This window comes from Pteropus medius, unplaced genomic scaffold, assembly GCF_902729225.1.
Source record: "Pteropus medius unplaced genomic scaffold, Ma_sr-lr_union100, whole genome shotgun sequence".
NCBI lineage: Eukaryota > Metazoa > Chordata > Mammalia > Chiroptera > Pteropodidae > Pteropus > Pteropus medius.
In genome coordinates this window covers 49,427,733-49,454,311 of record NW_024349800.1, presented here as the reverse complement: position 1 = coordinate 49,454,311, position 26,579 = coordinate 49,427,733, and the positions used below count along the sequence as shown (strand labels likewise).

The window sequence follows — 26,579 nt, the reverse complement described above, 5'->3', positions numbered from 1 at the left end:
GCCTAATGAAAGGCCAGGCTATCTGCATCAGAATTACCTGGGAAGATTCTTAGACATACAGATACCCAAGATCTCCCCACCCCCCAGGTTCATATTTGATTGATCCAGGGAAGGTCCTGGAATGTGTATGTTTTAAAGCACCTCAGATCATTCACAATTATCAAGAAATCTAGGTTTCTCTTAGCTTGAGTACCTGCAGAAATGTAAGTGCCAAGCCTGAGGCAAAGGAACATTTTTGTTCCTTTGATTATGCCTTCATTTTGAAAAGAGATTTCTTTTGGAAGAGAGGATCCCTAGAGAAATGATTTGATTGAAGGCATGATTAACAAGAAAAGCTTAGAGCAGAAACCCAACAGATTTTCCAATTACCTTGATTTATGGAAACTAAGATCTCTAAAGATTCTGGAGGTATAATTTCAAACCATAAGATTAACTCACTGTGAATTCAATGATTTTTAGTAGATTTTTAGATTTGTGCAACCAGCATGTCACAATGCAAGCTATAGTCCACTTGGGAGATGAGGTCAGCAGGTCATTTGGGAAGCTTGGAATTACGCAAATAGATATAGGTAGTCTTAAGGCATTGCCTTTCTTTACAATCATTTAATAAATTATTTGCTAACTATTGTTTCTTTTTTGAATAAAAAATACACGTGGCACAATGTTCAAAAGGCAGAATGGGTATATAAGTTTCCCCCTCACTCTGTCACCCAGCCATCTGGCTTCCGTTTCCAATAAATTGGTTCTTGAGGTGGATGAATGACCTGCAATGGAAATCTTTAGGCAAATTACATTTAAAGTGACAGTGGAGCATCCAATATTATATTGGAGTTTGGGCAAGATGTGAGGGCTAGAGATAAATGTAATATCATTCAAGTGAAATAATGGAAGCTTATCAGCTGATATAATTTCTAAAGGATGGTGTAGAGAGAACAAAGAATACAACTTTGGGCACATTATCAGGCAAATTAATAATTAGGAGGAAAGAACAGAAAGTAAAGATAGAGGAGAAAATAAAAGCATAAGACATTGAGAGAGAAATGAAATAAATCAGTATTATGAAAAGCAAGAGAGGAGTTTTAAGAATATGCTGTTCAATGATCCCAAATGCTAAAGAGGTCATGAAGAATGAGGAATGAGAAAGGGTTTTTGAAGTAGAAATTTATAATAAACTGAGAGTAAAGCTTTAGTAGAGATAGAGATAGGAGGGGATTCATATCGTAGGAGATTGAGAAGATAATGGGATTTTTCTAGTATATGAAGAGCTTTTACAAGCCAATAAGAAAAAGATGATCAACCCAATAAAATATACACGAAGAACTTGAACAGGCACGAAAATAAAGAGAAAATGCAACTGAGCAAGAAATACATAAAATAATGATGCTTGAACAGCTGGACATCCACATGTAAAAAGTGAATCTAAGCACAGACCTTACACCCTTCACAAAAATTAACTCAAAGTGGATCACAGACCTAAATGTAAAGTGCAAAACTATAAAACTCCTAGAAGATAACAGAGGAGAAAATCTAGATAAACTTGTGTGTGGTAATACTTTTTTTAGATACAATGCCAAAGATGCAACTCATGAAAGAAATAATCAATAATCTGGACTTTAGTAAAATTAAAAACTTTTGTTTTGATAAAGACAATATCAAGAGAATTAGAAGACAAGCCAAAAAATGGGAGAAAACATTTGCAAAAGACACATATGATAAAGGACTATTATCCAAAGAAAAACTATTATACAAAAAATCTCTTAAAACAACAAGAAAACAACCCGATTTAAAAAAGGGCCAAAAACCTTAACAGACACCTCACCAAAGAAGATATGCAAATGAGAAGTAAGCATATGAAAAGATGCTCTACCCTGTATGTCATCAGGGAAATGGAAATTAAAACAATAAGATACCACTACACATCCGTTAGGATGGCCAAAGTCCAGAACACTGACACCACCAAATGCTGGCTAGGATGTGGAGCAGCAGGAACTCTCATTCGTTGCTGGTGGGAATACAAAATGGCAAAGCCACTTTGGGAGACAGTTCCGTGGTTTCTTATAAAACTAAATGTAGTCTTAATATGCAATCCAGTAATTGCATTCCTTAGTATTTACCCAAAGGAGCTGAAAGATTATGCCCACACAAAACCTGCACATGGATGTTTATAGGAGCTTTATTCATACTTGCAAAAACTTGGAAGCAACCAAGATGTCCTTCAGTAGGTGGACAAATAAACTGTAGTATGTCCAGACAATGGAATATTATTCTATGCTAAAAAGAAATGATCAAGCCATGAAAAAGCATGGAAGAATATTAAATGTATATTACTAAGTGAAAGAAGCCAATCTGAAAAGACTACATACTATATGATTTCAACTATATGACATTCTGGAAAAGACAATAACAAGATAGTTGCAAAGGATGGGTAGGCAGAGCACAGAGGATTTTTAGAGCAATAAAAATATTCTGTATGATATTATAATGTTGGATATATGTCTATTATACATTTGTCCAGATCCATAGAATGTACAATGCTGAGGGTGAACCTTAAACTATGAACTTTGTGTGATTAAGTCAATGTAGGTTCATTCTTGGTTAAAAAAAATATATGTATATATATATATATATATATATATGCACACACACACACCATTATAGTGAGTGATACTGATAATGGGGGGGGCGTGCATATGTGGTGGCAGGGAGAATATAAGAAATCTATGTACTTACCTCTCATTTTGTTATAAACCTAAAACTGCTCTAAAAAAGTCTTTAAAAAGGTGTTTAACCTCACTCCTAATTAAATATATGCAAATTAAAATAGCATGATATTTTTTCTTCTTAATATATCACCAAAGTTGAAAAGATAGATAATACCCAATGTTGGTTAAGAATGTTGGGGAACAGATATCTTAACATACTCTTGGTGTTATTGTTATTCAATACTTTTTTGAAGAGCAACTTGGCAATATCTATTCAAGTTAAAATGTTCTTAGCCCTTGATATGGCAAGCAATACCACTTTTAAGAATGCATAAAAATCATTTTCACAAGTAGGCAAAGATGTAGCAATATGTTATGGCTTTATTTATAATAATGAGTGTTGGAACTAACCCCAATATCCATTGGTAGTTTTTAATTAAACACTGGCATATTTGGCCATTGGAATACCCTACAGTGGTTAAAAAATTAAAGTAGTGATATACATGCTACCATAGGAGAAGAGTGAAAAGAGTAAATAGAAATATACATCAAAATCTTAATTATTGTGGTGAAGTAGGATTACAAGAGATTTGTACTTTCCACTGTAATTGTTAATTCACAATATTCGTAGGATCGTTGAGGATTAAATGAGTTAATGTGTCATAAGGCAATAAAAACTGGAACATAGCACATAGAAGCTACTATCTAAATATTGTTAAATATTTTGAAATGTTTTAATTTTTTACAATAAGCATGCATTTTTAAAGCAGGACAAAGTAAAGAAATGAGGTGATAAAAATGCTGGCAATATTTGAGTATTTTAAACACGAATGAAAGGTTAAAAATAAAATGATAGCTTAAGGATGCCAATGGGTCCTCTATGCATAGTTGAAAGGGAAAGGTTGATAATGCTAAGGCCCAGAGAGAAAAAAAATAGGAAACCGTAAGGATAGTATGGACTGATATTTAACGAATGTTTACCATGGGCCAGGTGTTCCAGTTGCTTTGGAGCCCAAAGGGAAACAAGGTTAATCTGCAAAGAGGAGGAACGTTCTTTCTTTGAGATTAAAATAAAGATTTTAACCTCAATTCCCTGAAATTATATGCTAACTTTGGTGGGCACATGCATTTTTTAAAAATCCAAAACAAGGTTTATAACTTTCATTAGATTTCTGAGAGTGAGCTTTCTCTTTCAAAGGTAAGAGAATCAAGGAAGGACGAATGGTTGTTTTTAAAATAATTATTTTGAGGTGAAGAGATGAGAAAATGAGAGTTTTGCTAGATATCCTATCAGTTAAATAGGATTAGAGATTCCCTTTAAGGACAGTGAAATTTGGCGATTATGACATTCACAAGTTCTGATGATGGGCTTATCCTCCTCCCTCCATAATACGTGTCTAATGGCATAATGAACTTCTTTCTATCCTTTAGGTTCCGTGTTAAGTTTTCGCAGATCAGCGGGCTCACCCAGAATCTATTTTCTTTTCTCCTCCTCGCAATCTAAATTCTTTCCAAGCGTATTTTCAAAGAAGTCTTATTTAATGAATCTGTTTTGGATTCTAGATTTGGCTCTTATCAACTTTTCGTGAATAGCTTAATGCCTCTAATTCAGCTTTTTGCATTTGTCAACTATCACTGAATGATCATTTCAATTTCTTATGAGGCTCAAAGGAGTGGTCTGTGAAAACCTCTTGCAAAGTTTTGGCAAATATCAGTGCTATGCATTCACGAAGCGTCAACTATTTTCGGTGTTAATATGTTCAGTAATTTTTTTAAACCTTTGTGAATAATTGGTGTCCTGCGCAGTCTCGCTCCCAAATAATAAAAGTGGGTGGTCTCGTCTTGGATTGAGGATGTCTTTTGCTCCTTTTGTCTTTTAGTCAGACTAGAACTGTCATGGCGCCTTCAGAAGAGGGAGAAGGCCTTCCGTTCACCCGGCAGAATTATCGGGAGCACCTGAAGTGGACTGAGGGGTGAACAGAGATGAGCCCCAGTTGAGACCAAAAACAGCAAAGCCTCGGAGAGCTTTCGGCCAGACAGGCTCAAGAGAAGACCGAGTAAAGGACTGTTCCTGCGAGCGACCGTCTGCCCAGGGCACCGCCCACCCCGGCCGCCTTGTCCAATGGAAACCCAACGGCAGTGCGGCACCGCCCATCTGTTGGTCCGGACGCCGCGAGGGCGGGGCCCACAGTTCGGTTGCGCTGCGGAGCGCAGCTGTGAGGGAGTCTGTCTGGTCCGCGGCCCCAGAACCCGAGCTGAAGCGGTAGCGCAGGCTGCGGGAAGCTGAGTCGGAAGGTGAGCACCGAGGGAAATGAGGGGGAGGGAGAGGCCCAGCGGGAGGACAGAAGGATCGGCCTCCGCGGCCCAGGGCGGTGGGACCCCGGCAGGCGGGTGTCTGGAGCGGCCCTGCTCACTCGGCGGCCCAGATCCGGCCCACCGGAGCCGAGGGGCAGCCTCGGCCCCACAGCTCCTGCCCGGCCTTCCACCACCTTCCCCGAGTGGCGGCGACCGCGGCCCGGAATTCTGCTGGCGCGGGGCGCGAGGCCCTGGGGTTCGTGTAGAACTCCGGCTGGCGAGAGGCGGGGCCGGCGGCGGGGGCGACGGCCGCGGGCCCGGCGGTCTGCGGAAGCGCAGCGTCGGGGCCGCGCCTGCTCGCGGGGTCGACGCGCCGACTGCGCGGGGGCGTGGCTTGCGCCCCTGGCGGCGCCGCGGGGCCCGCCTGTGATGAGGTGGCCGCCGCTCGCTCCGCCGGCCGGCTTGGCGGGTCGGCGTTCCCTTGCCAGCACCCGGCAGGGCGACCTGTTGAGTGTGAAATTCTCTTGAGCGTGCTGTGTTTCTGGCCACACAGTCCTGTAGGTCTCAGAGGCCCTCTTTGGTCCGCTCAGGGTGAGCGCAGCCGAGAGGCCTGTGGCCTGCGAGCTGTTCCCGAGGAGTTGAAAAGCAGAGGGGTTGCAGTCCAAGGAATCAGTCTTGAAGAAAAACTTTGTAGGACACTCTACCTACATTGCGCAGAAGTGAACGCTGGAGGCGGCGAGGAGATTCCCTTTAGGGGCTTAAGTGGTCTTTTCCATATATGATCTCATTTAAACCTCTGAACGACCCTGGACAAAACTCCTAGCGTTGCAAAGATTTCATCAGGGGCGGTGCGGGGGTCTTGGACATTGCCTTCATTTTGCCTGCTGGGGAAGGAGAGGACAAGCACGTTCCAAGGGCGTCTCTATGACTGGAAACTGATGAAAGTTTGGCTTCTCTTTTGCCGTACTGTGGATTAATTGTCCGTGCCCTGGGTCTAGAGGTTTTTATAGAGCTCATTGTTTACAGGCTTCTTGTATTAAATTCCACTAGTATTTCCACGTGTAATCTAGCTGGAAATTTTACTTAGCTGTTCAGATTCAAGATCCATTCTATAAATATAACTCCTCTAGAAAGTAATCCATATGAACTTTCTTACTGTTAGCTACTTTTCAGGGAAAGAAAGATGAAAATGATCTCTAACTCCTTTTCTGGTAGAATGCTAAGACATGCAGATTGTAGCTTTCCTGGCTGGTTGAATAAAATCTACGATAGTCAAGACACTAGAAAATAACAGGAAAAATATCTTGCCAGATTTTTTCTGTAGTGCTTTGTTGCCCTCTGGTATTTACTAGAATGTCATCTAATAAAACTCTCCTAACTTGAATTAAGCACAGTGTAGGTTGGAGACAGAGATGGGCAGAAGGGGCATCTGAAAGTTCTAAAAAGGAATGAGGGTTTTTCAAAAGGTTAGTATTCATCAGAGGCTTCTGTATTCTGAACTGACTTAGAGGAGCAACTCTACTTTCCAGAATATCATTTTCATACTGGAGAGCACTCCCTTGACTCCAGCACATGCTGGTTTCAACTCCAAAGCCTTTCTAGAATAACATTCTATGGTTGTCCTATGACTCTCTGAACAGTTAGTAACATTTAGCTTTTGAGAATTCTTTTTTCTTCAGTAGCCATGTCCCTGAAAAAATGTTATACTATGTAGTACTTTTTCCTTTAAAGGCTGTATCTTGAGTTATTTGTATTTGAAAGGAGTACATTTGTCAGGTCCAGTGCCCCAGGGTATGGTGCTTTTAAGTCATGTAGGTGAAATGAAAGATGAAATGAAAGCTGACACTTCAAAGTGTCAGATCTGCCTTCAATTTGTGGCCGCATGGGTATGAGCATCATTTTTGATTTTCGCCATTGTATCTCAAGCACCTAGGACAGTGCTTGGCCCACAGTAAATATTTAATAAACATTGTTGAATGAGTGAATGAAAAAAATGTTAACCAATACCCATTTGCCACTCTTACATCACAGGGAAGGTGAGATCATCAGGGATGAAGTCACTAACACTGCCAGTCACCTGGCTTAGGGTAGCCTCACTATGGACTGGTAGGCTTATTCTGTGTGTAGAAGGGATGGATAGTAAATGCCAAGGTTAGTTCTAGAAGAATCAATCAGCTGAGGGTTTCAGGAGGATAACTGGTTGAGTGCGCTGCAGGTCCAGCCTTCAGGCTGGATTAGTGGAACATTTTGGAGTCTGAAGTCATCTGTTCTGAACGGTGCCCTTGTTGCTTGGTTCTTGAGCTCAGTGCAGATAGGCGTAGGTGAGGATTCAAAAGGAAGGTTGTTGGGTGGGTATTTCCTGAGAATGAATGGGGGCCCTGATTTTGCTGTTCATTTGAACCTCACTAAGGGTGGGTTATACTGCCATAAATCTTATGTCCTCCCCTCCCCCTGCCCGGGGTGGGTCATCTTCAACCAAAATAACTTCCCTTCTCTAGATTAGGAAAGTAGTTGATTTTTTAATGTTCAGACAAGACTAATTCTGATTTTGGATTTAAAGGAAGTATATGTTTTACTTTCATCTTAACCCACATGAGGTTTTTAGGATTAAGTTTTTATAGATCAGCCCTGACCCTCTCTGTCTTCTCCTTCTATCCTTGCCCCAACCAATGTAGGCCTGAGTGTTTGTTCAAGCATGTCGGAAGGGGAGTCCCAGACAGTACTCAGCAGTGGCTCAGACACAAAGGTAGAATCCTCATCTTCAGCTCCTGGCCTGACATCAGTGTCACCTCCTGTGACCTCCACAACCTCAGCTGCTTCCCCAGAGGAAGAAGAAGAAAGTGAAGATGAGTCTGAGATCTTGGAAGAGTCACCCTGTGGGCGCTGGCAGAAGAGGCGAGAAGAGGTAAGGTGATGGTAGTGTTACTTTTGGGAGGGTGAATTCTAAGTGGTGAGAAGTAGAGGGGCAAATTCTCAGACAGGCAGACCAGACGTCAACAAGTCTGAGCCTAGGAGAAGATGATCATATGAAGCATTAAAATTGAGGATTCATGAGGTAACTTTAACTCCCTTTCATTTGAATTTCTTCTCAGGTAAATCAGCGGAATGTACCAGGTATTGACAGTGCATACCTGGCCATGGATACAGAGGAGGGTGTAGAGGTTGTGTGGAATGAGGTACAATTCTCTGAGCGCAAGAACTACAAGCTGCAGGAGGTAGGTAATGGTGAAATGATGCAGCTTATGGGGTGTTAGAATGCTGGTGTTAAAGAGGAATTGGTATTGAGAAGTTGGCTAAGAGTATGCTGGGGTTAGAGCATTTCTGGGGAGGGGTAGGGTAGGGAGAACTCTTCTGGATTACGGTGATTTCTAACCCTGTTATCCCAATGTCTTCCCCCACTCCCAGGAAAAGGTCCGTGCTGTATTCGATAATCTGATTCAATTGGAACATCTCAACATTGTTAAGTTTCACAAATATTGGGCTGACATTAAAGAGAACAAGGCCAGGGTAAGAACTTTTTCCTGAGCTTGCTGCAGAGACTAGTTATATTTATTGTTCCTCTTACATTCAAACATTAAAACATAATAGTTTTGAAACAACTGGAATCATTTGGTGTGGAGATGAGAGTAAGGTTTTGACTACCACCTATGCTTTTTGTCTGGTTATAGATGGGGCAAAAATGAATGAACTTTTGTTTCCTTTCCCATAGCTCAGTAGTTTTCATTGTCCTATTAAATCTAAGGAAGTGGTACTAACGACAGGAGAGAAACTTAAAAAACCAAGGTTCCAAATGTGACATATTTCTGGTGTGTATGTCACCAGGTAGGGGATCATTTCTACTATAAGGCCTTATTTGTGTGCTTTGCCTCTCCAGGTCATTTTTATCACAGAATACATGTCATCTGGGAGTCTTAAGCAATTTCTGAAGAAGACCAAAAAAAACCACAAGACTATGAATGAAAAGGTATGGAGGGAGAGCAGTTTTAAGCTGGTTTGAGGATTTAAAAAGATTGTTAATTATGAAGCTGACCAGGAAGGGATAGAGGGAACTGTGTGGAGGGTTGAGAGAGGGAGATTACTACTGACCTTTTGATCATATTCTTTTCCAGGCTTGGAAGCGCTGGTGCACACAGATCCTCTCTGCCCTAAGGTAAGTAGGATCTAGTTAGTGTCTTTCCCATGTCTTCTGATTTAGTTCCTCCAGATTTCAGAACACTACTCTGCTGTTCTTTGCTGCCTCTCCCCACTTTCTTTGAGTCATATACTGTCAAGACTAGGCCCCCATGGGTCTTTTAAAGGGTCCATCCGAATGCCCTAACCACAGTACTGTCTTCCCACCTCTTTCTCCTAGTGCTCATCCAACTATTTAACTCCTCAGGCATAATGGAGATTCAGAGTGTGGGGATTATCTTTGTGGTGACCAGCAGGAGACCACCAGGCCCTTGCTCCTCTTAACCCTTGGGTTCCCCCTGCCCTTAATTTCCCAGTGGCCCCTCTAACAGCCCAGTGCCCCCACAGCTACCTGCACTCCTGTGACCCCCCCATCATCCATGGGAACCTGACCTGTGACACCATCTTCATCCAGCACAACGGACTCATCAAGATTGGCTCTGGTGAGGGGAGGGAGAGGTTCTGGGCAGGGGAGCCTCGGGAATTTGGGACCCATGGGGGTAAGACGAAAAGAATGGGGAGAACCGAGCAAAATTCTGAGGTGTGGGCTGGTGATAAGAGAAAGGAACTTTCTAGGAGTAATTCATAGGAAGAGGCCAGTTAGTGGAAACCGGGTAAATACAGAGATCTTGATAGGAGATTGGGAAAGGGCAAGAGATGGGTTTAAGGTCTAACTTGAGCCTCTGGGGCCGGACCCTACCAAAGGAAGTTCCAGGCTGTGCCTGCTGTGAGTGCTTTCATTTGCCGTGTACCTGTGTGCAGTGTCTAACATCTCTGTGTGCCGTGTCTGTGTGATGTTTGTGTGGCCATTTGTCTGGGGCTTGGCTGCTCCATTGCTCACAACTTTTCTCTGTTTTCCTCCCTCCCGCTTACGGGCTGCTCTGTTCCCAACAGTCTTTCATAGGATTTTTGCTAATGGTGAGAGCTCCCTCTGCCCCACTTGGGGCTCTGTTTGTGCTTCCTCTGCTCCCCTTTGCGGCTGCCCAGTGCATGCAGTCGTGGGAGCAAGCCCTGTTCCCTTACCTTCCCTGCTTAATTATGCCTGCTTGGCTTCTTCCTTACCAGCCCTCCACCTGCTTACCCTTCCATAACCTGCTTGTTTCCTGTGGATTCTGCCTGGCTGGCCACTTACATCCTGGATTCTTGTTCCCCCTCATTATCAGGCTGGTTCCCCCCAACCATACTGTGCTCCCAGACTCTCTGTGACTTGTAGTCATTGTTTATGATCCAAGTGAGTCCAAATCAGGCCTGGCCCTGGTTCCTCATTCAGCCCTGTGGCAGGCAATGTTGAGACTGATAAGGGGACATAATGGGTCTGAAATTTTTGGTGAGTTAAAAGTGAAACTGATTTGTAGTGATTCAGTTTTGAGCTATTTCTGAGTTTAAGTCAGCAGAGGTGGATAAGGAGGAAGATATCTACTTGTTGTATCTTTCTTATTCTGTATCCACGTTTCTGAGATATCTAATTATCCCACATTAGGAAGGGCTGCCTGTTATTTTATGCTATTTGCAGGGTGGATGAAAGAACTAGACCAAACATAATTCATGTCTTCAGGGATTAGATGTACTTGGGCTTTGGGGAATGTGAACAGGTCACGAGTAAAAGTTTTTCCTTAGGCTGCGTTGCTCCTTGACTAGCTCAAAGCCCGCATAGACCTGTTAGTTTAGTGTGGAGCCTTTGTTACTGAATTAGGGACCTTAGGTAAGAAGCAGTAGACCTGAGAAAAGGGAGGTAGGTGATGATCATGTTTAGTCTGTAGTTCATGATGGGAAAGGGATAAGTTTGCGCCTGTTGAGGGTTAGAGACTTAAGGAGAGAATTTGGCTTTTGGGGGCCTCTCTGGAGTGAGACTATGCTTTGTTGATGGTGGTCAGATTGTGGGTGTCTCCCCTACTCCCAGTGGCTCCTGACACTATCAACAATCATGTGAAGACTTGTCGGGAAGAACAGAAGAATCTACACTTCTTTGCACCAGAGTATGGAGGTGAGGCATCCTAGTTTTTCTGCCCTCTCCCCATGCCCCAGGGTTTCTACCTTATAACCAGAGGTAACATTGCTGAAACTTCTAGGCTTCCTGTTGAACAACATGAAAAAATACAAGAAGTTTTCTAAAGGCATTTCTGCCACCCCCTGCTCCCATCCTCTGATTTACCAAAACCTTACCTGTTTTCTCTAGAAGTCACTAATGTGACAACGGCAGTGGACATCTATTCCTTTGGCATGTGTGCACTGGAGGTGAGGAAACCTCAAGGGGGGTGGTGGTGTGGTGGAAAGGGGTCAGATTAGAAGATGGAACGGGGAAATGGAGGGGGAGGACAAGTAAGGTACTGGTCTTGAGGGAGTGACTGTGGAAACACCGAGGTTCTTAGGTCTCTTCTTTCCTTTTTATCCTCCGCTCGCCGCAGATGGCAGTGCTGGAGATTCAGGGCAATGGAGAGTCCTCATATGTGCCACAGGAAGCCATCAGCAGTGCCATCCAGCTTCTAGAAGACCCATTACAGAGGGTAAGAATCTTCAGAGTCACTCTCTCAACAGAACTTTGAAGTGTCTTCAGTTGTTCTTCCTTTCTACCTACTGGGAATATGCTCTCTTCTAAGAGCAAGAGAACATAAAGCAGAGAGAGGACAGGCAAAAGCAGTGAACGTTTCCCGAAGCAGTGTCTATCATGTCTTTTTGTATACATACGCAGATTAGGGGTTTAAGATGGATAATATAGGGTTAAAGGTTATGCATTTACTTTAGGTGTATCTATGTGTATTTAATTGATGGCTACCTCAGATAATCACACAGTCATCTTAATATTTTTAAATAAATCAATTTGAATGAATAAAATAAGTCATTTTGGGTTTTATATTTATATACAGTTGACCCTTGAACAATGCAGGGGTTAAGGGTACTGACCCTCCCTTACCTTGAAGTCAAAAACCCGCATATACCTTTGACTCCTCAAAAACTTATGTTATCCCTTGGTATCTGCGGGGAATTGGTTCCAGGATCCCCTGTGGATACCAAAATCTGCGCATGATCAAGTTCCTTGTATAAAATAGTTTAGAACAATACATACAGCTTGCCCTCCACATCTGTGGATTCCCAACCACAGATTGAAAACATTTCAGGTATTTATTGAAAAAATTGTATGTATAAGTGGACCCGTGCCATTTAGACTTTTGTTATTCAAGGGCCAACTGTAGTTTTAGTTAGGGAGAGTGCCCCAAAATAATGAGCTAAGATTTAAAGGATATAAGCATTGTGACTTAGTAGATATAGAAAGCAGAGTCAGGACAGGGGAGTCCAGACAAGGATGGTTTGTAAATTATTAGGTAAGTGTGAAAGGAAGCAGGAGAGAAAAGAAAGGCTAGGGGGAAGCCTTGAGGCTATGGTGGAATAAATGTCTAGTTCATTGTTAGGGTTCGTTAAGGGAAAGATTAGGTATATGACCTTGTTGGCCTTCAAGATTGAAAGGAAGAAAGCAGGTTAATTGTACAGGAGGTGTAGAAGGTGAGGTTTAGAAGATGCATGGGAAATCCAGTGTATTTAATAAATGACTGTAGTAGACAAAGGAAATTGGGGTACAAGGCTTGGGAAATAAAAAGATGGTGAATTTTATTGACCTCAGTTGGTAAGTTTTAGAAGAGAGAAGGTAAATTTGGTGAGGGTTAGAAAAGGTAGGCAGGCAATGAATGGGATAATAAAGAAGAAAATAAGGGAAAAAATCATAAGTGTGAATAGTAAAAGAGAGAGCTTGTGGTTAGAAAGCAGAAAAATAATTAAAACCAAAAAGACGATGAATGACACCTTCTATATAATACTTTATAGTTTTCGAAGCCTTTCAAATACAGTTAGTAATTTGTTCCCTCAACCAGAGTTGAGTACCTAGTATGTCCAAATCCTGTGCTAAGTATATTGAGATAAAGATGAACACAGTGGGGTGATTGTCAAACTCCTTCACTTGTTCTGTTTTCTAGGAGTTCATTCAAAAGTGCCTGCAGTCTGAGCCTGCTCGCAGACCAACAGCCAGAGAACTTCTGTTCCACCCAGCACTGTTTGAAGTGCCCTCACTCAAACTTCTTGCTGCCCACTGCATTGTGGGACACCAACGTGAGTTCCCTTGGCCCTTTTAGGAATTTTCTTCCAGTATGGAGCCTTGTAACTATCACTGGCATGCTGTCTTTCCTCTTTTACTTCCAAAGGGATTCTTTACCCCACAGGACCTCTGTTTTATGACATTAATATGACTATATATCCATAACTTCCTGTTCCATCATGCCCTCCAGATATGATCCCAGAGAATGCGCTGGAGGAGATCACCAAAAACATGGATACCAGTGCTGTACTGGCTGAAATCCCTGCTGGACCAGGAAGAGAACCAGTTCAGACTTTGTGAGTAACTAACTGAAAAGGTCTGAAAGGGACAGATTGGTCACCACCATCCTGAGGGTTTTGTCAACTGTGCATTGTCTGGGAATGGTTGAATCTGCTATTTTGCTTATTTCCTTCCATTTTTTTTTCTATCTTTTCTCCTCCAGGTACTCTCAGTCACCAGCTCTGGAATTAGATAAATTCCTTGAAGATGTCAGGTGAGAGAGAGAAGGCTTCCTTGAGGAAGCAGGTATGGGTGACTTAAGGTATCCACAGAGCCCATGTGACCTAATTTCCTTTTAGGAATGGGATCTACCCCCTGACAGCCTTTGGGCTGCCTCGGCCCCAACAGCCACAGCAGGAGGAGGTGACATCACCTGTGGTGCCGCCTTCTGTCAAGACTCCAACACCTGAACCAGCTGAGGTGGAGACCCGAAAGGTGGGGCTGTATGGATGTGGATGTGGATGTGGGTGTGGGCACGGTCACCATGGAAGAGAGAGAGGACATCTTAAATAAGACTATGTCTATTAGAGAAAATAATGTGTTTCTGCTCCCTGGCAAACATGTCATTCACTGGTCTCTAGTAACCCTCTCTGTCCCCTCCTCCTAGGTGGTGCTGATGCAATGCAACATTGAGTCAGTGGAGGAGGGAGTCAAACACCACGTAAGGCTCAGGGCCAGGGCTGCATATAGAGCTGGGTGGCCAGAGGGCAGGGCAGACGAGCCTCAATTTCTCACTGTTCTGTTCTCCAGCTAACACTTCTGCTGAAGCTGGAGGACAAACTGAACCGGCACCTGAGCTGTGACCTGATGCCAAGTGAGTTTCTCCTTTCCCTCAGAGAATGGGAAAGTCTATGAGTCTTATCTGTGAGGAACATATTCAGGGGTGGGGAAGGTGACAAGCCAGTAACACACACTGACTTACATAAAATGAATATATTAGCCCTTAAAATTAAAGGTTTTGCTTGTATCATTCTTTCCCAGCCAGGGTAACCTGACTGGGGCTATGCAAAGGGCCCTGTGCCCCTCACTCCTACACCATACTCACCCTCTCTTGTTCCTCTGTCAGATGAGAACATCCCTGAGTTGGCAGCTGAGCTGGTGCAGCTGGGCTTCATAAGTGAGGTGAGATTTCTGCCTTCAGCTGCCCTGGCTACCTCCGTTCTGCTCTCAGCCCATCTCACTGAGCTCTTCTCCCCCAGGCTGACCAGAGCCGGCTGACTTCTCTGCTAGAAGAGACCCTGAACAAGTTCAATTTTGCCAGGAACAGCACCCTCAACTCAGCCGCTGTCACCGTCTCCTCTTAGAGCTCACTTGGGCCAGGCCTCTAATCTGAGCTGTGGCTGTCACTAGATATGCTGCAGCCTTCCTGCCCCTCCCCCCCAGTCAGTATTACCCTGTGAAGCCCCTTCTCTCCTTTATTATTCAGGAGGGCTTTGGGGCTCCCTGGTTCTGAGCATCACCCTACCCCTTCCCCTTTTATTCCTCCCCTCAGCACTTTGTTTACTTGTTTTGCACAGACGGGGGCCTGGGCCTTCTCAGCAGCCGCCTTCTAGTTGGGGGCTAGTAGCTGATCTGCCGGCTCCTGGCCTGCCTGTGTGGAAAGGGGGCCCACGGGCGCTGGGGGAGCCGAATTCTACAATCCCGCTGGGGCGGATGGGGCGGGAGAGAAGGGTGGTGCTGCAGTGGTGGCCCTAGGGGGCCATTCTGATTCGCCTCAGTTGCTGCTGTAATAAAAGTCTACTTTTTGCTAAAAGCGTCCTGTGTGTTTGCGCCTTCCCCGCTAGGGGGAGCGGGGCGCGGATGTTGGGCCTTCAGGTAGTGATGCGGCGGAACTAGGCGGAACTGGCCTGCGAGCGAGGGAGGGGCCGGGGCCAGGTATAACTGCCTGGCGGCCTTGTGCAGAGGAACGCGATGCGGTGCTGCCGTTTCTGCAGATTCGGTAACTTCCGGTCCCTTTGGTCTTGTTCCCCTACACCCATTCTCTACCTGTCCTATGGCCTCCGGTTGGCTTGGGGTGGCCAGGAGGGGCCTCCCGGTTCCTTTCCAGGCTCAGGTCTGCCCCTCCCCCATGCTTCGTAGACGCAGCCCAGGGCCCTTGGCGGCTTATGCGCGCCGGCCTTGCGCTGATCCTGGTGGGCCACGTGAACTTGCTGCTGGGGGCCGTGCTGCACGGCACCGTTCTTCGGCACGTAGCTAATCCTCGCGGTGCCGTCACTCCAGAGTACACCACAGCCAATGTCATCTCCGTGGGCTCGGGGCTGCTGGTGAGCGCAGCGCGCGGGCCAGGGTCAGGTCTTGGGCGGGCGGGCGGCAGAGAGCGGCTGAGGCATCAGGCTTTGTCTTCCAGAGTGTTTCCGTGGGACTTGTGGCCCTGTTGGCATCCAGGAATCTTCTTCGTCCACGACTGGTGAGGGGGGATTTCTGGAGCTTTAATGAGGGGGCCTTATGTCAGGGAAATGGGGGCTGACTCAGTTTCATCTTTAAGTGGAGAGGAGTCCTCTCAAATGGAGAGTGAGCTGGGAGAGTGGCCCCCGCTACAGGCTGCTCACCTGATCTTCTGCCCCGGCCAGCATTGGGCCCTGCTAGTACTAGCTGTGGCGAACCTGCTCTTGTCCACTGCCTGCTCCCTGGGCCTCCTCCTTGCTGTATCACTCACTGTGGCCAATGGTGGCCGCCGTCTTATTGCCGACTGCCATCCAGGACTGCTGGACCCTTCCATACCGCTGGATCAGGGGCCTGGACACTCTGACTGCCCCTTTGACCCCACAAGAATCTATGTGAGTGTTCTCTTTTTGCAGACCACAAAGCCTTGATCTGCCCTTTTAATCACTCCAACTTGCCATGTCTGCCCTGCTTCCTACTAGTACCCCCCGATCTATCTATCCTCTTCACCTTTTAGGATACAGCCTTGGCTCTTTGGATCCCTTCTTTGCTCATGTCTGCAGCAGAGGCTCTTCTATCTGGTTACTGCTGTGTGGCAGCACTCACCCTCCGTGGGGTTGGGCCCTGCCGGAAGGAAGGGCTACAGAGGCAGGTAAGGATGATGAACAAGAAGGGTTCAATACAAATTGGTTGTGTGGAAAAGATAACTGAACTATAATTCACAACCAGAGTACTAACTCCACCCCTCTTCTGCAGCTAGAGGAACTGACAGAGCTTGAACATCTTAAATGTAAAAGGCAAGATAATGAACAGCTACTTGTTCAAAATCAAGAAATCCAGGCATCACAGAAAAGTTGGGCTTAGGGCAGGTAATGGGCCATGAGGATTGTGGCCATGAAGGTGGGGGCAGGGAACTGGATGATATAAATGGTTGTAATAAAAGAACTTCTCTTCTTGATTCTGATTCTGATTTGGGGGGAAAAAGGCACTGGGCTGGTGTTGGGGGGTGACCTTAATCAAAGAATACAGTGGTCTCAGTTACTTACAAGGCTTTAATAACAGAGAGAACTTAATACTCTTCCCTGAGTATTTACTGAAAGGAAAAGCTGGTGCTGGGTAGCCCTCCACACCACTGACTGATGAATTTCAGCACATCCTGGCACACTGGGCTGTGGGAGGTCTGTGAGCAAACAAAAAGAACAAGAGAGGAACTCATCAGTGCTGAGAAAAACATTCCTGCTATAAAGAAAATCAGCTCCAGCTCAGTATGCACAGCAGGGCTCAGGACCTTCTTGACAATCCCACCCTTCCAGTGGGATTGTTTCTTCAGTGCTGCTCTCCCTGCCCCATCCTTCAAGTCTCCCTCTCTCACCTTGATAGCCATAAGGAACTTATTCCAGTTGTCCTTGTTAGCTGCCTTCCCTGGCCGCTTAAATTCAATTTTGTTCCTCAGAATGGGATATCCTGTGGGGGAAGAAAAAAAGATGAACTGAGGTTTGAGAGGGATTGAGGGGGAAAACTAATTAAGGGGTAGAAAGTAGGATGTTCTTATCCTCTTTGTCCTTTACTGAATCACAGTAAAAGTTTCTTGATCCTGCTGCTTTTCTCTCCTTTCTACCCACCACAGAATGTAGGGTGCTGTAGGGTTCTGTCTGTACCTGTAATGAGGCAGGGCAGTGCCCGGACTCCAGTGCTTGCCGCCACCAGGGAAGCCTCATAGGCACCGCGCTCATCTCGAGGCAGAACTTGCTCCAGCCGCTGGTCCATAGAGACCGTGAGCACCCAGTCTCGAACCTCTTCTCTCTGGGCCTCCTGGGAAGAATAGAGGAAAAACAGTGGCTTTACGCAGGGCCATGCAGGGCAAATTGAGGGTGGTGAGTGTGTGTGGCGGGGGACAGTCTCTGAGCTATCCTTTCAACCATAAATGATGCTCCTTGGATTGAGGGTCACAGTCACGGCTTCAGCTGTTTCCTCTGCTTCTGCTTTTCCTAAGAGCAGTGATGAGGCAGAGGCCCTTCTAAGGGTGTTGCTGACCAATGCCTGGTACAAAGGATGAGGAGGACCAACCTAAAGTGCCTCCCTTCTCAGTGCTCTCAACACTGGTGAGGCCTCCTGTTCTCCAATCCTGTTCCCTTACCGGTACATGTTGCTTGGCTGGGAGTGGCACCTCAAAGGGAATGTCTGTATCCTGAAAGTCAGAGTGGTCAAGGGCATCCAGAGTCCCCTCTTCGATTGCCTGCAGCAGAGTGGGCAGCCATGGGATAGGAACGGCTTGTGACAGGCAAAACCTCCCAAGCTCTGGGCACTAGTTCCCTACTCACATCAGTCAGATCCAAAAAGCGGTTGAGGAAGATGAATGCCATGTTCTCCCAGCCGACTGCCTACAAAAAAGTTGCAAGTGGGAGTGAGCAGCCGGGCTTGGATGCTGCTTCTCCAGAATGCAGGCAGGGGGAAGAATCAGGAAGATACAGGAAAACGATATTCTCCTTAACATCAGCCCCACACTCAGATTTGCTCTACCTGAGCAGATGAGACATTATACCTTCCAATTTTTGATTTCCTTACCTCCTCAATCCCACCCTTCCTCATCTCAGCTCACCTTGGCAGCAATGCCTGCTTCATAGAAGGCCTTATCTGCAGGTAGCAGCTGGGTGTGACGCAAGAGTGAAACAGAAAGCCTGGCAGCCACAGTTTCCTATGGATTAAAGTCAAAGCATTATGATCCTGGCACTACAGTGACTGAGCCACCACACCAATTACCTTATAACTAAGGCAGCCACAGAACCAGAAAACCAATAATCAATATTAAACTGCTCTGGATCTCAAGCAGTTTAGGGTCTTAGTTTTTCCACCTGCACAGTAGAGCTGGGCATAGGTTATTTCTAAATTTCCTTCCAACTCTAGAATTTTATCATCCAAGTACATGAAATGAACAATTACTATCATGAATAAGCCAAAGGTATGTGTATAAGAGGTCAAAACAAATGGGATTTGAATGTTTAAGCATAACGAGGCTGGAGCTATGAGGGCACAGAGCCCTAAGGAGATCAAAGGAGTATGGGAAGAAAGCCACCTCAGCAAGGCTTAAAGATTTATCTAAACAGAAGTTAAGAGAAAAGTGGGCCAAGCTTGAGAATCCAGAACTTTAATTCACTTGACTTCATACATTTGCAGATGGTGTCCTGGAGCACCACTCAGGTGCTCCTCCCCCCTCCGTCTCACCAACTGTTTGACACTCTGGGCTGCAGAGCGAGTAGCATAGTAATGAGCGATCAGCAGCATCGTCTCAAACTCTTCATGGGCTGGAGAGTTTGCCTCACTGGACTTCACCAGGTTTTCACACTAGAGTAGGAAGAGAGCACAGCCTGGGTCAGAGGAGTACCAGGGCCACAGAGTGGTCAACTCATGGCCACCTGGACAGAGGAAGGTATAATAAGATATATATGCATGAAAGAAGAGACAAGGACAGGGAGTAGCCTTATCACTGTTGTCGACCCGACTTCCTCACCAGGTTGAAGAGGACATCCCGAAGGTCAGCCCAGGTGTGATAGGCCTCAGCACTGTTGGTCCCAGGTGAGCTCACCATGTCAGTGAAGATCCTTTTGTAGATGTTGAAGTTCTGAAGGTAGAGGGGGGAAAAGGAGCTGAGTGAGAAGGTCGGTGGAAGTGGGGTCAAAGAGAGTAGAACAGGCTGTAAATGTGTGTGTGTAGAGGAGCTAGGGGCCAGTGATGGAAAAGAATGTTGATTATTTTTTAGGGAAGAGAAAAAAAGAGAAAGGAAATTTTTTACTAACTGGTGCTGTGACTGTGGACAAATGTGTGAACGCGAATACAGAGTCACAGTGTGAATGGGCTAATATTCCAAAGAGCTGTGATGCTCAGATAGGAGAGCAGTGTCCATTCACTAGAGGAAGTCAATGAGGCCCTAGAGGTGTGTGCGGGATTTATCTCTGAAAGACTATTCTCTGTGTGCCAGCTAAGAGCTTGGGAGGTAGCTGGTGTGTTTCAATGGCTAAATCCTCCAGAGAGGCTATATACTTCAGAAGAGAGTAAGCTGGGTCTCTGGGCATGATGTTGATCAAAGAATCCTTTAAGACAGTTTTTGAGGGGGTAGGTGGTTCTTGAGGAGAAGGAAACAATCTCCTTGAGGATACATTCATCCCCAGGTGCAAGCTGGTACCTGTGGGTTAGCAGGGGCTCCGTGTTGCACATACAGGGCCAGTGCCTGGGCATAGCCACCCTCTCGGATCAGATGAGTCGCATACAAAGCCACATACTTGTGCAGAATCTTGTAGTTCTGTCCGGAGGGTGGAGGAAAAATATTGGGGAGGATGGGATCAGTAAGACTGGGCAGTGAAGGTGGGGTGGTGACTTGAGGCTGTGGATTTGTTCAGGAGGCAAAAGGTATATGCAAGCCAGGCCCAGCTTGGCCTCTGACCCCAACTTCAGAGTGAGGAAGACTGAGCGCTCTGATATTGATTAGGTATCTTTGGGGTTTGGGCTTTGGAGAGATACAGCTCTGGGGCAAGAGAACATGTACAGGAGGGCTGGGCATGGGAGGAAGAGGGCATTACCTGCTTGGTAGCCGTTTCAAGGCACTTGTCCCACTGGCCCTGCTCCACATACAGGTCCAAAGCAGCCACCACATCCACACCCACCAGCTATGGGTCAATTAAAAAGACAGAGTTATGCAAGGAAAAAGGTGACATGTGGGGCAGAAGGAGAGAATCTCTTGAGCCTCCCCATGTGTTCTGCCCCCTGCTAACTCCCCAAGTCTCACCGAGTCCACTTTGCCCTGGTTCTTGAGGAACTCTTTATAGTGCTGGTCCACATAGTCTTCATACCTGTGAAGATGTGTAGAAATCTCACACTTGATGGTCCCGGGATGCACACCCTTCCCATGAGAAATCTCTCCCAGTCTTTACAAAAGGAAATCAAAGAGAATTTCCCAGTGAGAAGTGGGTGTACGCTTACCGGGGATCTAACTCCTTGGCCACACGCTTGGCCTTGTTCCACTCCTCCCCCTCAATGAAAGCATCGATGGCTTCCTTGACCAGGTCCAGGTTCAGATAGAGCTCTGCAGCCTGAGGTGGGAAATCAGAGACTGGAGGTAATCTTTCCCCTCCACGTCTTAGTTTCCCCTCTGTAAACTCTCCCCTCTGTTTTCCCAGAACCGCATGCCACACCTGCCAAGAGGCCCACCTCACACACTTTCCTGCGTGTAGGTATCACCATTCCACCCATCTCTGTGGAGTCGATGTCTTTTCAGTCCCCGCACCCTACTTACTGCACTGTGCTTTCCAATTCCAATCAGCTGGGGTCCTACAGCCCGAACTACTTCCAGACTGCGTTGGGGAGGCAGAAACTTGATAGAGAGTTCAGCTGCCTGGGTGGTTGAACAGAAGATGGAGTCCTTGGCCTGATCTGGTTTTTCCTCTAGTTGCCAACTTTCATAAACTCTCCCTCACCTTCTGCTCCTGGGAAAGGCCTGCCTCATGGTCCATCGGAGCCTTTAAATGCCCATCAGAGGACCTATCTAGTACCTCTTAGCTCATTCTCCTTCAGACATTCTCTTTGCTGTCTAAGGTCACTGCATTTGGTCCTGCCATTTTGACAAACTGGTTTCTCAAGTTCTTTGCCACAGATAGAATCTTGATAGCGTGGTATAGAGAAAGACACCCTAAAATAGGAGTCCAGGACATTCTGTAAATATTTGTGTTGGGCTTTTCTGAGCCTCAGTTTCTTCATTATAAGAGTGATGGTTGGTTTAGATTTGTACTGTCCAGAACAGGAGCCACTAGTCACATGTGGCTAGTCCCAAATGAGATGGGCTATAAGGTTAAATACGCAGTGGATGTCAAAGACTTAGCATGAGAAAAGGAATGTACAATATCTCAAAAAATTCTTATATTGATTATATGTTGAAATAATAGTTTAGATATATTGGGTTAAATAAAATGTTATAATTATTTTCACTTGTTTCTTTTTATATATTTGAATGTAGCTAATCAGAAAATTTTAAATAACATGTGACTTACCTCTGCGACCTGCACTATATTTCTATTGGACGGTGCTGGTCTAGATATCTTGGAAACACCTTCCAAACCTAAAACTCAGTAATTCTACAAACTCAAATTCTATAAGCTCACTCTATTCCCACTGTGATGCTGACATCTTTACCAGATTTTAATTTCCACATGGTTTAATTTAGTTATAGATTATGCTAATCCTCCTGGTCTTTTCCTCACTTTTTCTTGCCTCTCTTTCTTTACCTGCCAAATCCTTCAAGGCTTAAAGTGTCCCCCATCCAGGAAGCCATCCTCTGACCAATCTGAAGGTCTAGTCATGCACAGACCCATGTAAACAATGCCCCAGAGTAAGACACAGCAGATGCTTAATAAATACTTGCTGATTAAAATCTGCTAAACTCTCATAACCAATCATCGGTCCTTCGCTCTACTTCCTTCCCTTCCAATTTTAAAGGGCTATTCGATTACAAGGCCTCAGAAGCCTAAGGGAAATTTTGCAAGGGCATCATCACATCAACATTTTGTTTACAGGGCTGATCAATCTTGCCCCCTCATAACTCCTAATACCATATTTCCCTGAATCTAAAACACATCATTTAAACTGTATGTGTATCCTGATCTCAAAGATACTAAGATGTGATTTTATATATATGTCTTAGAACTGATGAACCATATTGGCTTGGCTTAATCTGCTTGAGGCTCTTTTCAGGAGCTCCTGGGCAGAAGACTCTGTGTTCTCGATGGCTTCCATCTGGCCCCAGCTCAGGGTCTAGATCTGCCCTTCCAGCTCTGGTCCCAGGTCTGTCTTCTCCCTCACAAAGCCTCCCTGATTCCTTCAGCCCATGAGGATCTCACCCTTCTCTGAACTTCACTTTGAATTATAAACTTTAGTGACCACAGAATGATCACTCATATACAGTATTAATTAACTGAGCCACATGTTAGCCTAACTCCTCCCAAATTCTGGCTGTCAGGGTTCTGTCTTACATGCCCATTTATAGCCTTCATAGGTTCTGGATCTAGCATCTGGCAAGCACTCAATAGATACCTACGACCTGATCGAAAACAAAAAGGCACAAGAGGAAAAAGATGAATGTCTGAGAAGGAATGCTGGGTGTGAACGGAGGCCTGGGGAAGCAGAGGGCCAGGGAAGGTGTGGCAGACCTCACCTTCATCCAGCACTTCTCCACCAGGCTGCTGCTTCCTGAGTCCCGCACTTTGAGGTAGCAGTCAACTGCACGACTATACTCTCCGGCCTGCTCCCACTGTCGTGCTTGCTCCACGAGTCCCTCCATGCCCCTGTAGAGATGAGAGTGCTTATGACCAGGAATAGGGAGGGGCAGCATGGCCTATCCTATGCACAACTTATGACCCACTACCTAGCCTTGCCAACATTTCCAGGCCCCCGGCTTCATACCTGGCCCCCTTCTTGGTAGCTTCCCGCTCATACTCTTCCTGCAGAGCCTCTAGCTGGCCAGGTACATAGTCCTTGCAAATCCGCAGGGCATCGCTCCATAATCCAGCCTCCTGCTCAGAGTTGCAGGTATCAGGAGGGTAGAGGCAGGCATGACAGCTTCCAACTGCTACATGTGTGCTATGGCCCACTGATTCCTGGGTATTTGGACCTCTCTTCTCGTTCCTTTCTCTCCTTCCACCTCCCCAGTGCTAACCTCCTGATCTTTCTCAGTATCAGAGGTCGGTGTAGGGTTCTCATACACTCTCACCCTCCCCTCATGGCCCTGAATCCAGTGCCCAACCTTATAATAATTGAGGGCCAGGCCTGGTCTCTGGGCTCGAAGCAGTAGTCCTTCCGCTTTCTGAAAGTCCTTCTCCTCCAAGGCCCCCCGGGCCTGTCCCACAAGCACCTCAGCGACGCTGTCAGGGTCATGGGCCTCGGCCACACGCTGAGCAGCCTCCCAATCCTGGTTATGGACAAACCTGCTCCCAGATGGGGACATGGGAGAGGCTAAGTATAGGACTGAGGTCTCAACAGTGAGAGGCAAACAACCATGTCACTGAGGGGGTATAAGAGTTATTGGTACGAGCTTTAGATGAAGGTGAGGATGACAGTAAAAGACCCTAGGGCTGGCACTGTGAGGACAGGATGAAGGGATTCATGGAGCAACTCACATGAGGACTGCTTCCTTGGGTTTACCGGCCCTAATAAATTCAGCTTCAGCCTCTTCAAATTTACCCTATAGGGAAAGAAAGACAGCCTTACAGGATGAGGAGATTGGCATCACAAGCAGTCATGAGACAGGAGGTGTGAATGCCTGGCAGCAGTGAGCTAGGGGATGGAAAGGAGGGCTCTATGGCCAGGATCAAAGCAATGGAGAAGAATCACATCCATACCTCATCCTCCAGGTACATAGCATATCTGAGATGAATCTCAGGGGTTTTGTGCTTGAGGGCCAGCCGAGAGAGTTCAAAAGCAAATTCAAAGGAGCTGAAAGGGAAGGTGCAGATAAGGTTTGCCTACTCAATACTTTCTACTGTAAAAGAAAAAGAGAAAGAGAGAGCAAGAGAAAACAGAGAAGGGGCAGATTAAGAAAAACCACTGAGTCTACGGCCAAGCCACCCTGAACGTGTGCGATCTTGTCTGATCTCGGAAGCTGAGCAGGGTTGGGCCTGGTTAGTACTTGGATGCGGGACCACCCAGGAATACCAGGTGCTGTAGGTGTTTTAAATAAATAAATAAGAAAGAAAGGAAAGGAAGGAAGAAAAAGAAAGAAAGCAAGCATTGATATGAAGTAATAGAAAAGCAGACAGATGTAAAGGAAGATAGGCAGGCAGCCCTGTGATGACTGCATCACCGTGGATCAGGAGACACTTGAAAAAGCCTGTGTTTCCCGAGAGAGTGTGAAGGAGTGGATGGGCAGGAGGGAGGGGAAGGGAGGGGAAAGGAGGAGTGAGCCTCTTAACACAGTGCTATCCTAGTGCTCCCACCTCCTCCTGAGCCACATCTACATTAGCAGAAAAAGTCTCTCGAAAAGAGTAAGGCTGCCCTCAGTGCTCAGCCAGGATGCAGCATTACTACTGGCATTGCTAACATTTACTGAAGAAAAGCTAATTTTGCATTTAACGGAATCACACTTGCATTACTCAGAAGTTACTGGTTTAGTGCATTTAGCTTGCAAAGCTGTTCTCTCTCCACCCTTCTCTTTAGAACAGCCAAAGATGAAACACTGTTCTGAGCCTTCAGGGAACGGGGGCAGAGTTACTAATTCATTCTTGCCTCTCCACAGGTCCTTTCAAGGATCTCTCCTTTCCACATTTCTTCACTCTGCCTCAGCTTTTAGAAGTACTTTTTAGTTATATGTCAATTTTCTTTCTCTATGTAGAGGCTCTGTCTGGAAAGGGATCAGTTGTGAGAAGGCTAGGGCCTCACCAGTTGTCAGCAGCATGGTCAATAGCAGCTTCCAGGAGTCCCAGCTTATTGAGCAATCTAACTGCAGCCTCTCCTCCCAGGCTCTTGGCCCACAGATAAGCCACGTGTTTGTGGGCATTAGCTCCTCCATGAGCCTTGGCCACCTGTAAAGCAAAGCCACTCAGCAATCCTCCAGTGCAAGGGGTACCTGGCTGCTCCTTTCTCATCTCCGACCTGACCTCGGCTTTGACAAAGATCAGGTACCTGGGTTAGAACAACAGCATCTCTTAAACGGCTTAGGGTCCAAGGATGGATTTCAGGTAGTCCACAAACCCTTAAAATTACATGAGAATTTCTGTGTGTAGGTGTGGACATCTTTCAAAGACAACCACAGCCAGTTTAGAACTAGACGGTCACTTGAGAGTGGGGACAAGGATGGCTGTACCCCCAGTGTGGCTTGGAATCCTTACCCGGTAGGCCTCTTCCCAAAGCCCATTGGACCGGTACATGTTCACTGTTGCCTTCCATTCCTGGGCCTTGAGGTAGTGATACTCAGCCTCCTGTAGTCGGCCTTCAGTCTCCAGCTCCTGGGGAAAGGTGGGTCAGGATGGAGAGAGGGGAAGGTGGAGCCTATTTGAGGAAAAGATGGGCAGGGACAGGAGAAAGGCTCACTTTGCCCAGATGCAGGTGTGTGTCACTGAGGAGATCTGGGTGGTGCTTCCCTACCAGGCGGATCATGTCATCATACAGCTTGTGCTTTTTGAACATGGTGATGGCAAGATCGGGCTCTTCCACTGTCACGTACAGCCTGGGGATGGGAGATACACCTGGGGCCTCCTAGACCCACGTTCCTGCTGCCAGATCGTTCCTAAGAGGTCCTGTCACTGCCTTCTGGGCAGAGGGCACATACCCTCCGACCCCATCCAACCCTCCAGCCCTGAAGACTCATCTCCCTCCACACCTACTGTGGGGCCTTGGCTCACCTTTCAGCCTCGCGGTACTTGCCCTGCTTCTCCATCTCCTGAGCCTGGGTGATGTACAGCACCGACACATCTTCTGGTCTCATGCACTTCATCGCCAGCTGTGCACATAGCAAGAGTAGCCTCAGGTGCCGGTTCCCAAGAGGAGCAGAGGGTTATGCAGAGCGATCAGGGAAGTGGGGCTTAAGGAAGCCCGTTTTCTCAGGAACTCCGAACTTTGCCATCAGCCACAGGAGTTTGGTTTACAGTCAGCTCAGGGAATTTCAAGCACATAAGGAGTAAGGTAAGAAC

At 46.1% G+C, this 26,579-nt stretch overlaps 3 protein-coding genes and 1 pseudogene across 4 annotated transcripts in view; 3 read left to right on the top strand and 1 right to left on the bottom strand.

Moving 5' to 3' along the window:
• The first annotated feature begins 4,841 nt into the window (after positions 1 to 4,841).
• Positions 4,842 to 15,283, top strand: NRBP1 (nuclear receptor binding protein 1). The gene is made up of 18 exons (XM_039887543.1): positions 4,842 to 4,997; positions 7,673 to 7,902; positions 8,090 to 8,212; positions 8,403 to 8,504; positions 8,872 to 8,961; positions 9,107 to 9,147; positions 9,516 to 9,610; positions 11,068 to 11,151; positions 11,344 to 11,402; positions 11,573 to 11,671; positions 13,133 to 13,265; positions 13,442 to 13,547; positions 13,694 to 13,744; positions 13,830 to 13,965; positions 14,138 to 14,191; positions 14,281 to 14,344; positions 14,597 to 14,652; positions 14,730 to 15,283. Exons 2-18 carry the CDS (start codon positions 7,693 to 7,695, stop codon positions 14,832 to 14,834), a joined length of 1,608 nt encoding a protein of 535 aa, XP_039743477.1. The 5' UTR covers positions 4,842 to 4,997; positions 7,673 to 7,692; the 3' UTR covers positions 14,835 to 15,283.
• Positions 15,284 to 15,337: 54 nt separating this feature from the next.
• Positions 15,338 to 16,870, top strand: KRTCAP3 (keratinocyte associated protein 3). Its single transcript, XM_039887544.1, has 6 exons — positions 15,338 to 15,469; positions 15,610 to 15,794; positions 15,878 to 15,937; positions 16,101 to 16,307; positions 16,430 to 16,564; positions 16,669 to 16,870. Exons 1-6 carry the CDS (start codon positions 15,442 to 15,444, stop codon positions 16,774 to 16,776), a joined length of 723 nt encoding a protein of 240 aa, XP_039743478.1. The 5' UTR covers positions 15,338 to 15,441; the 3' UTR covers positions 16,777 to 16,870.
• The window catches only part of IFT172 (intraflagellar transport 172), a 32,459-nt gene continuing 21,818 nt past the window's right edge, over positions 15,939 to 26,579 (bottom strand). The window contains exons 27-49 of one of the 2 annotated variants that reach the window (XM_039887542.1): positions 26,292 to 26,389; positions 25,981 to 26,116; positions 25,779 to 25,895; positions 25,330 to 25,472; positions 24,294 to 24,387; positions 24,072 to 24,136; positions 23,699 to 23,879; positions 23,359 to 23,468; positions 23,111 to 23,240; positions 21,200 to 21,298; positions 20,887 to 20,996; positions 20,693 to 20,756; positions 20,487 to 20,573; positions 20,093 to 20,209; positions 19,421 to 19,531; positions 19,135 to 19,254; positions 18,512 to 18,607; positions 18,234 to 18,293; positions 18,050 to 18,148; positions 17,571 to 17,724; positions 17,285 to 17,376; positions 16,959 to 17,092; positions 15,939 to 15,957 (exon numbers count right to left, since the gene is read on the bottom strand). In XM_039887542.1, coding sequence (XP_039743476.1) covers positions 17,003 to 17,092; positions 17,285 to 17,376; positions 17,571 to 17,724; positions 18,050 to 18,148; positions 18,234 to 18,293; positions 18,512 to 18,607; positions 19,135 to 19,254; positions 19,421 to 19,531; positions 20,093 to 20,209; positions 20,487 to 20,573; positions 20,693 to 20,756; positions 20,887 to 20,996; positions 21,200 to 21,298; positions 23,111 to 23,240; positions 23,359 to 23,468; positions 23,699 to 23,879; positions 24,072 to 24,136; positions 24,294 to 24,387; positions 25,330 to 25,472; positions 25,779 to 25,895; positions 25,981 to 26,116; positions 26,292 to 26,389 — 2,373 coding nt within the window. In that variant the 3' untranslated portion in view covers positions 15,939 to 15,957; positions 16,959 to 17,002. Of the gene's footprint in view, positions 15,958 to 16,946; positions 17,093 to 17,284; positions 17,377 to 17,570; positions 17,725 to 18,049; positions 18,149 to 18,233; positions 18,294 to 18,511; positions 18,608 to 19,134; positions 19,255 to 19,420; positions 19,532 to 20,092; positions 20,210 to 20,486; positions 20,574 to 20,692; positions 20,757 to 20,886; positions 20,997 to 21,199; positions 21,299 to 23,110; positions 23,241 to 23,358; positions 23,469 to 23,698; positions 23,880 to 24,071; positions 24,137 to 24,293; positions 24,388 to 25,329; positions 25,473 to 25,778; positions 25,896 to 25,980; positions 26,117 to 26,291; positions 26,390 to 26,579 lie in introns of those variants that run through there. The other variant, XM_039887541.1, reaches the window with a different exon arrangement.
• LOC120622552 (uncharacterized) lies at positions 24,503 to 24,621 on the top strand (annotated as a pseudogene).

Bases quoted from the DNA above. Each gene is read 5' to 3' on its own strand.
- KRTCAP3 (XM_039887544.1), top strand. From the start codon at position 15,442: ATGCGGTGCTGCCGTTTCTGCAGATTCG. The intron at 15,470-15,609 runs GTAACTTCCGGT...CATGCTTCGTAG, and splicing joins CTGCCGTTTCTGCAGATTCG to ACGCAGCCCAGGGCCCTTGG. The intron at 15,795-15,877 runs GTGAGCGCAGCG...TTTGTCTTCCAG, and splicing joins CCGTGGGCTCGGGGCTGCTG to AGTGTTTCCGTGGGACTTGT.
- NRBP1 (XM_039887543.1), top strand. From the start codon at position 7,693: ATGTCGGAAGGGGAGTCCCAGACAGTACTCAGCAGTGGCTCAGACACA. The intron at 11,403-11,572 runs GTGAGGAAACCT...CGCTCGCCGCAG, and splicing joins TTGGCATGTGTGCACTGGAG to ATGGCAGTGCTGGAGATTCA. The intron at 13,266-13,441 runs GTGAGTTCCCTT...CATGCCCTCCAG, and splicing joins CTGCATTGTGGGACACCAAC to ATATGATCCCAGAGAATGCG.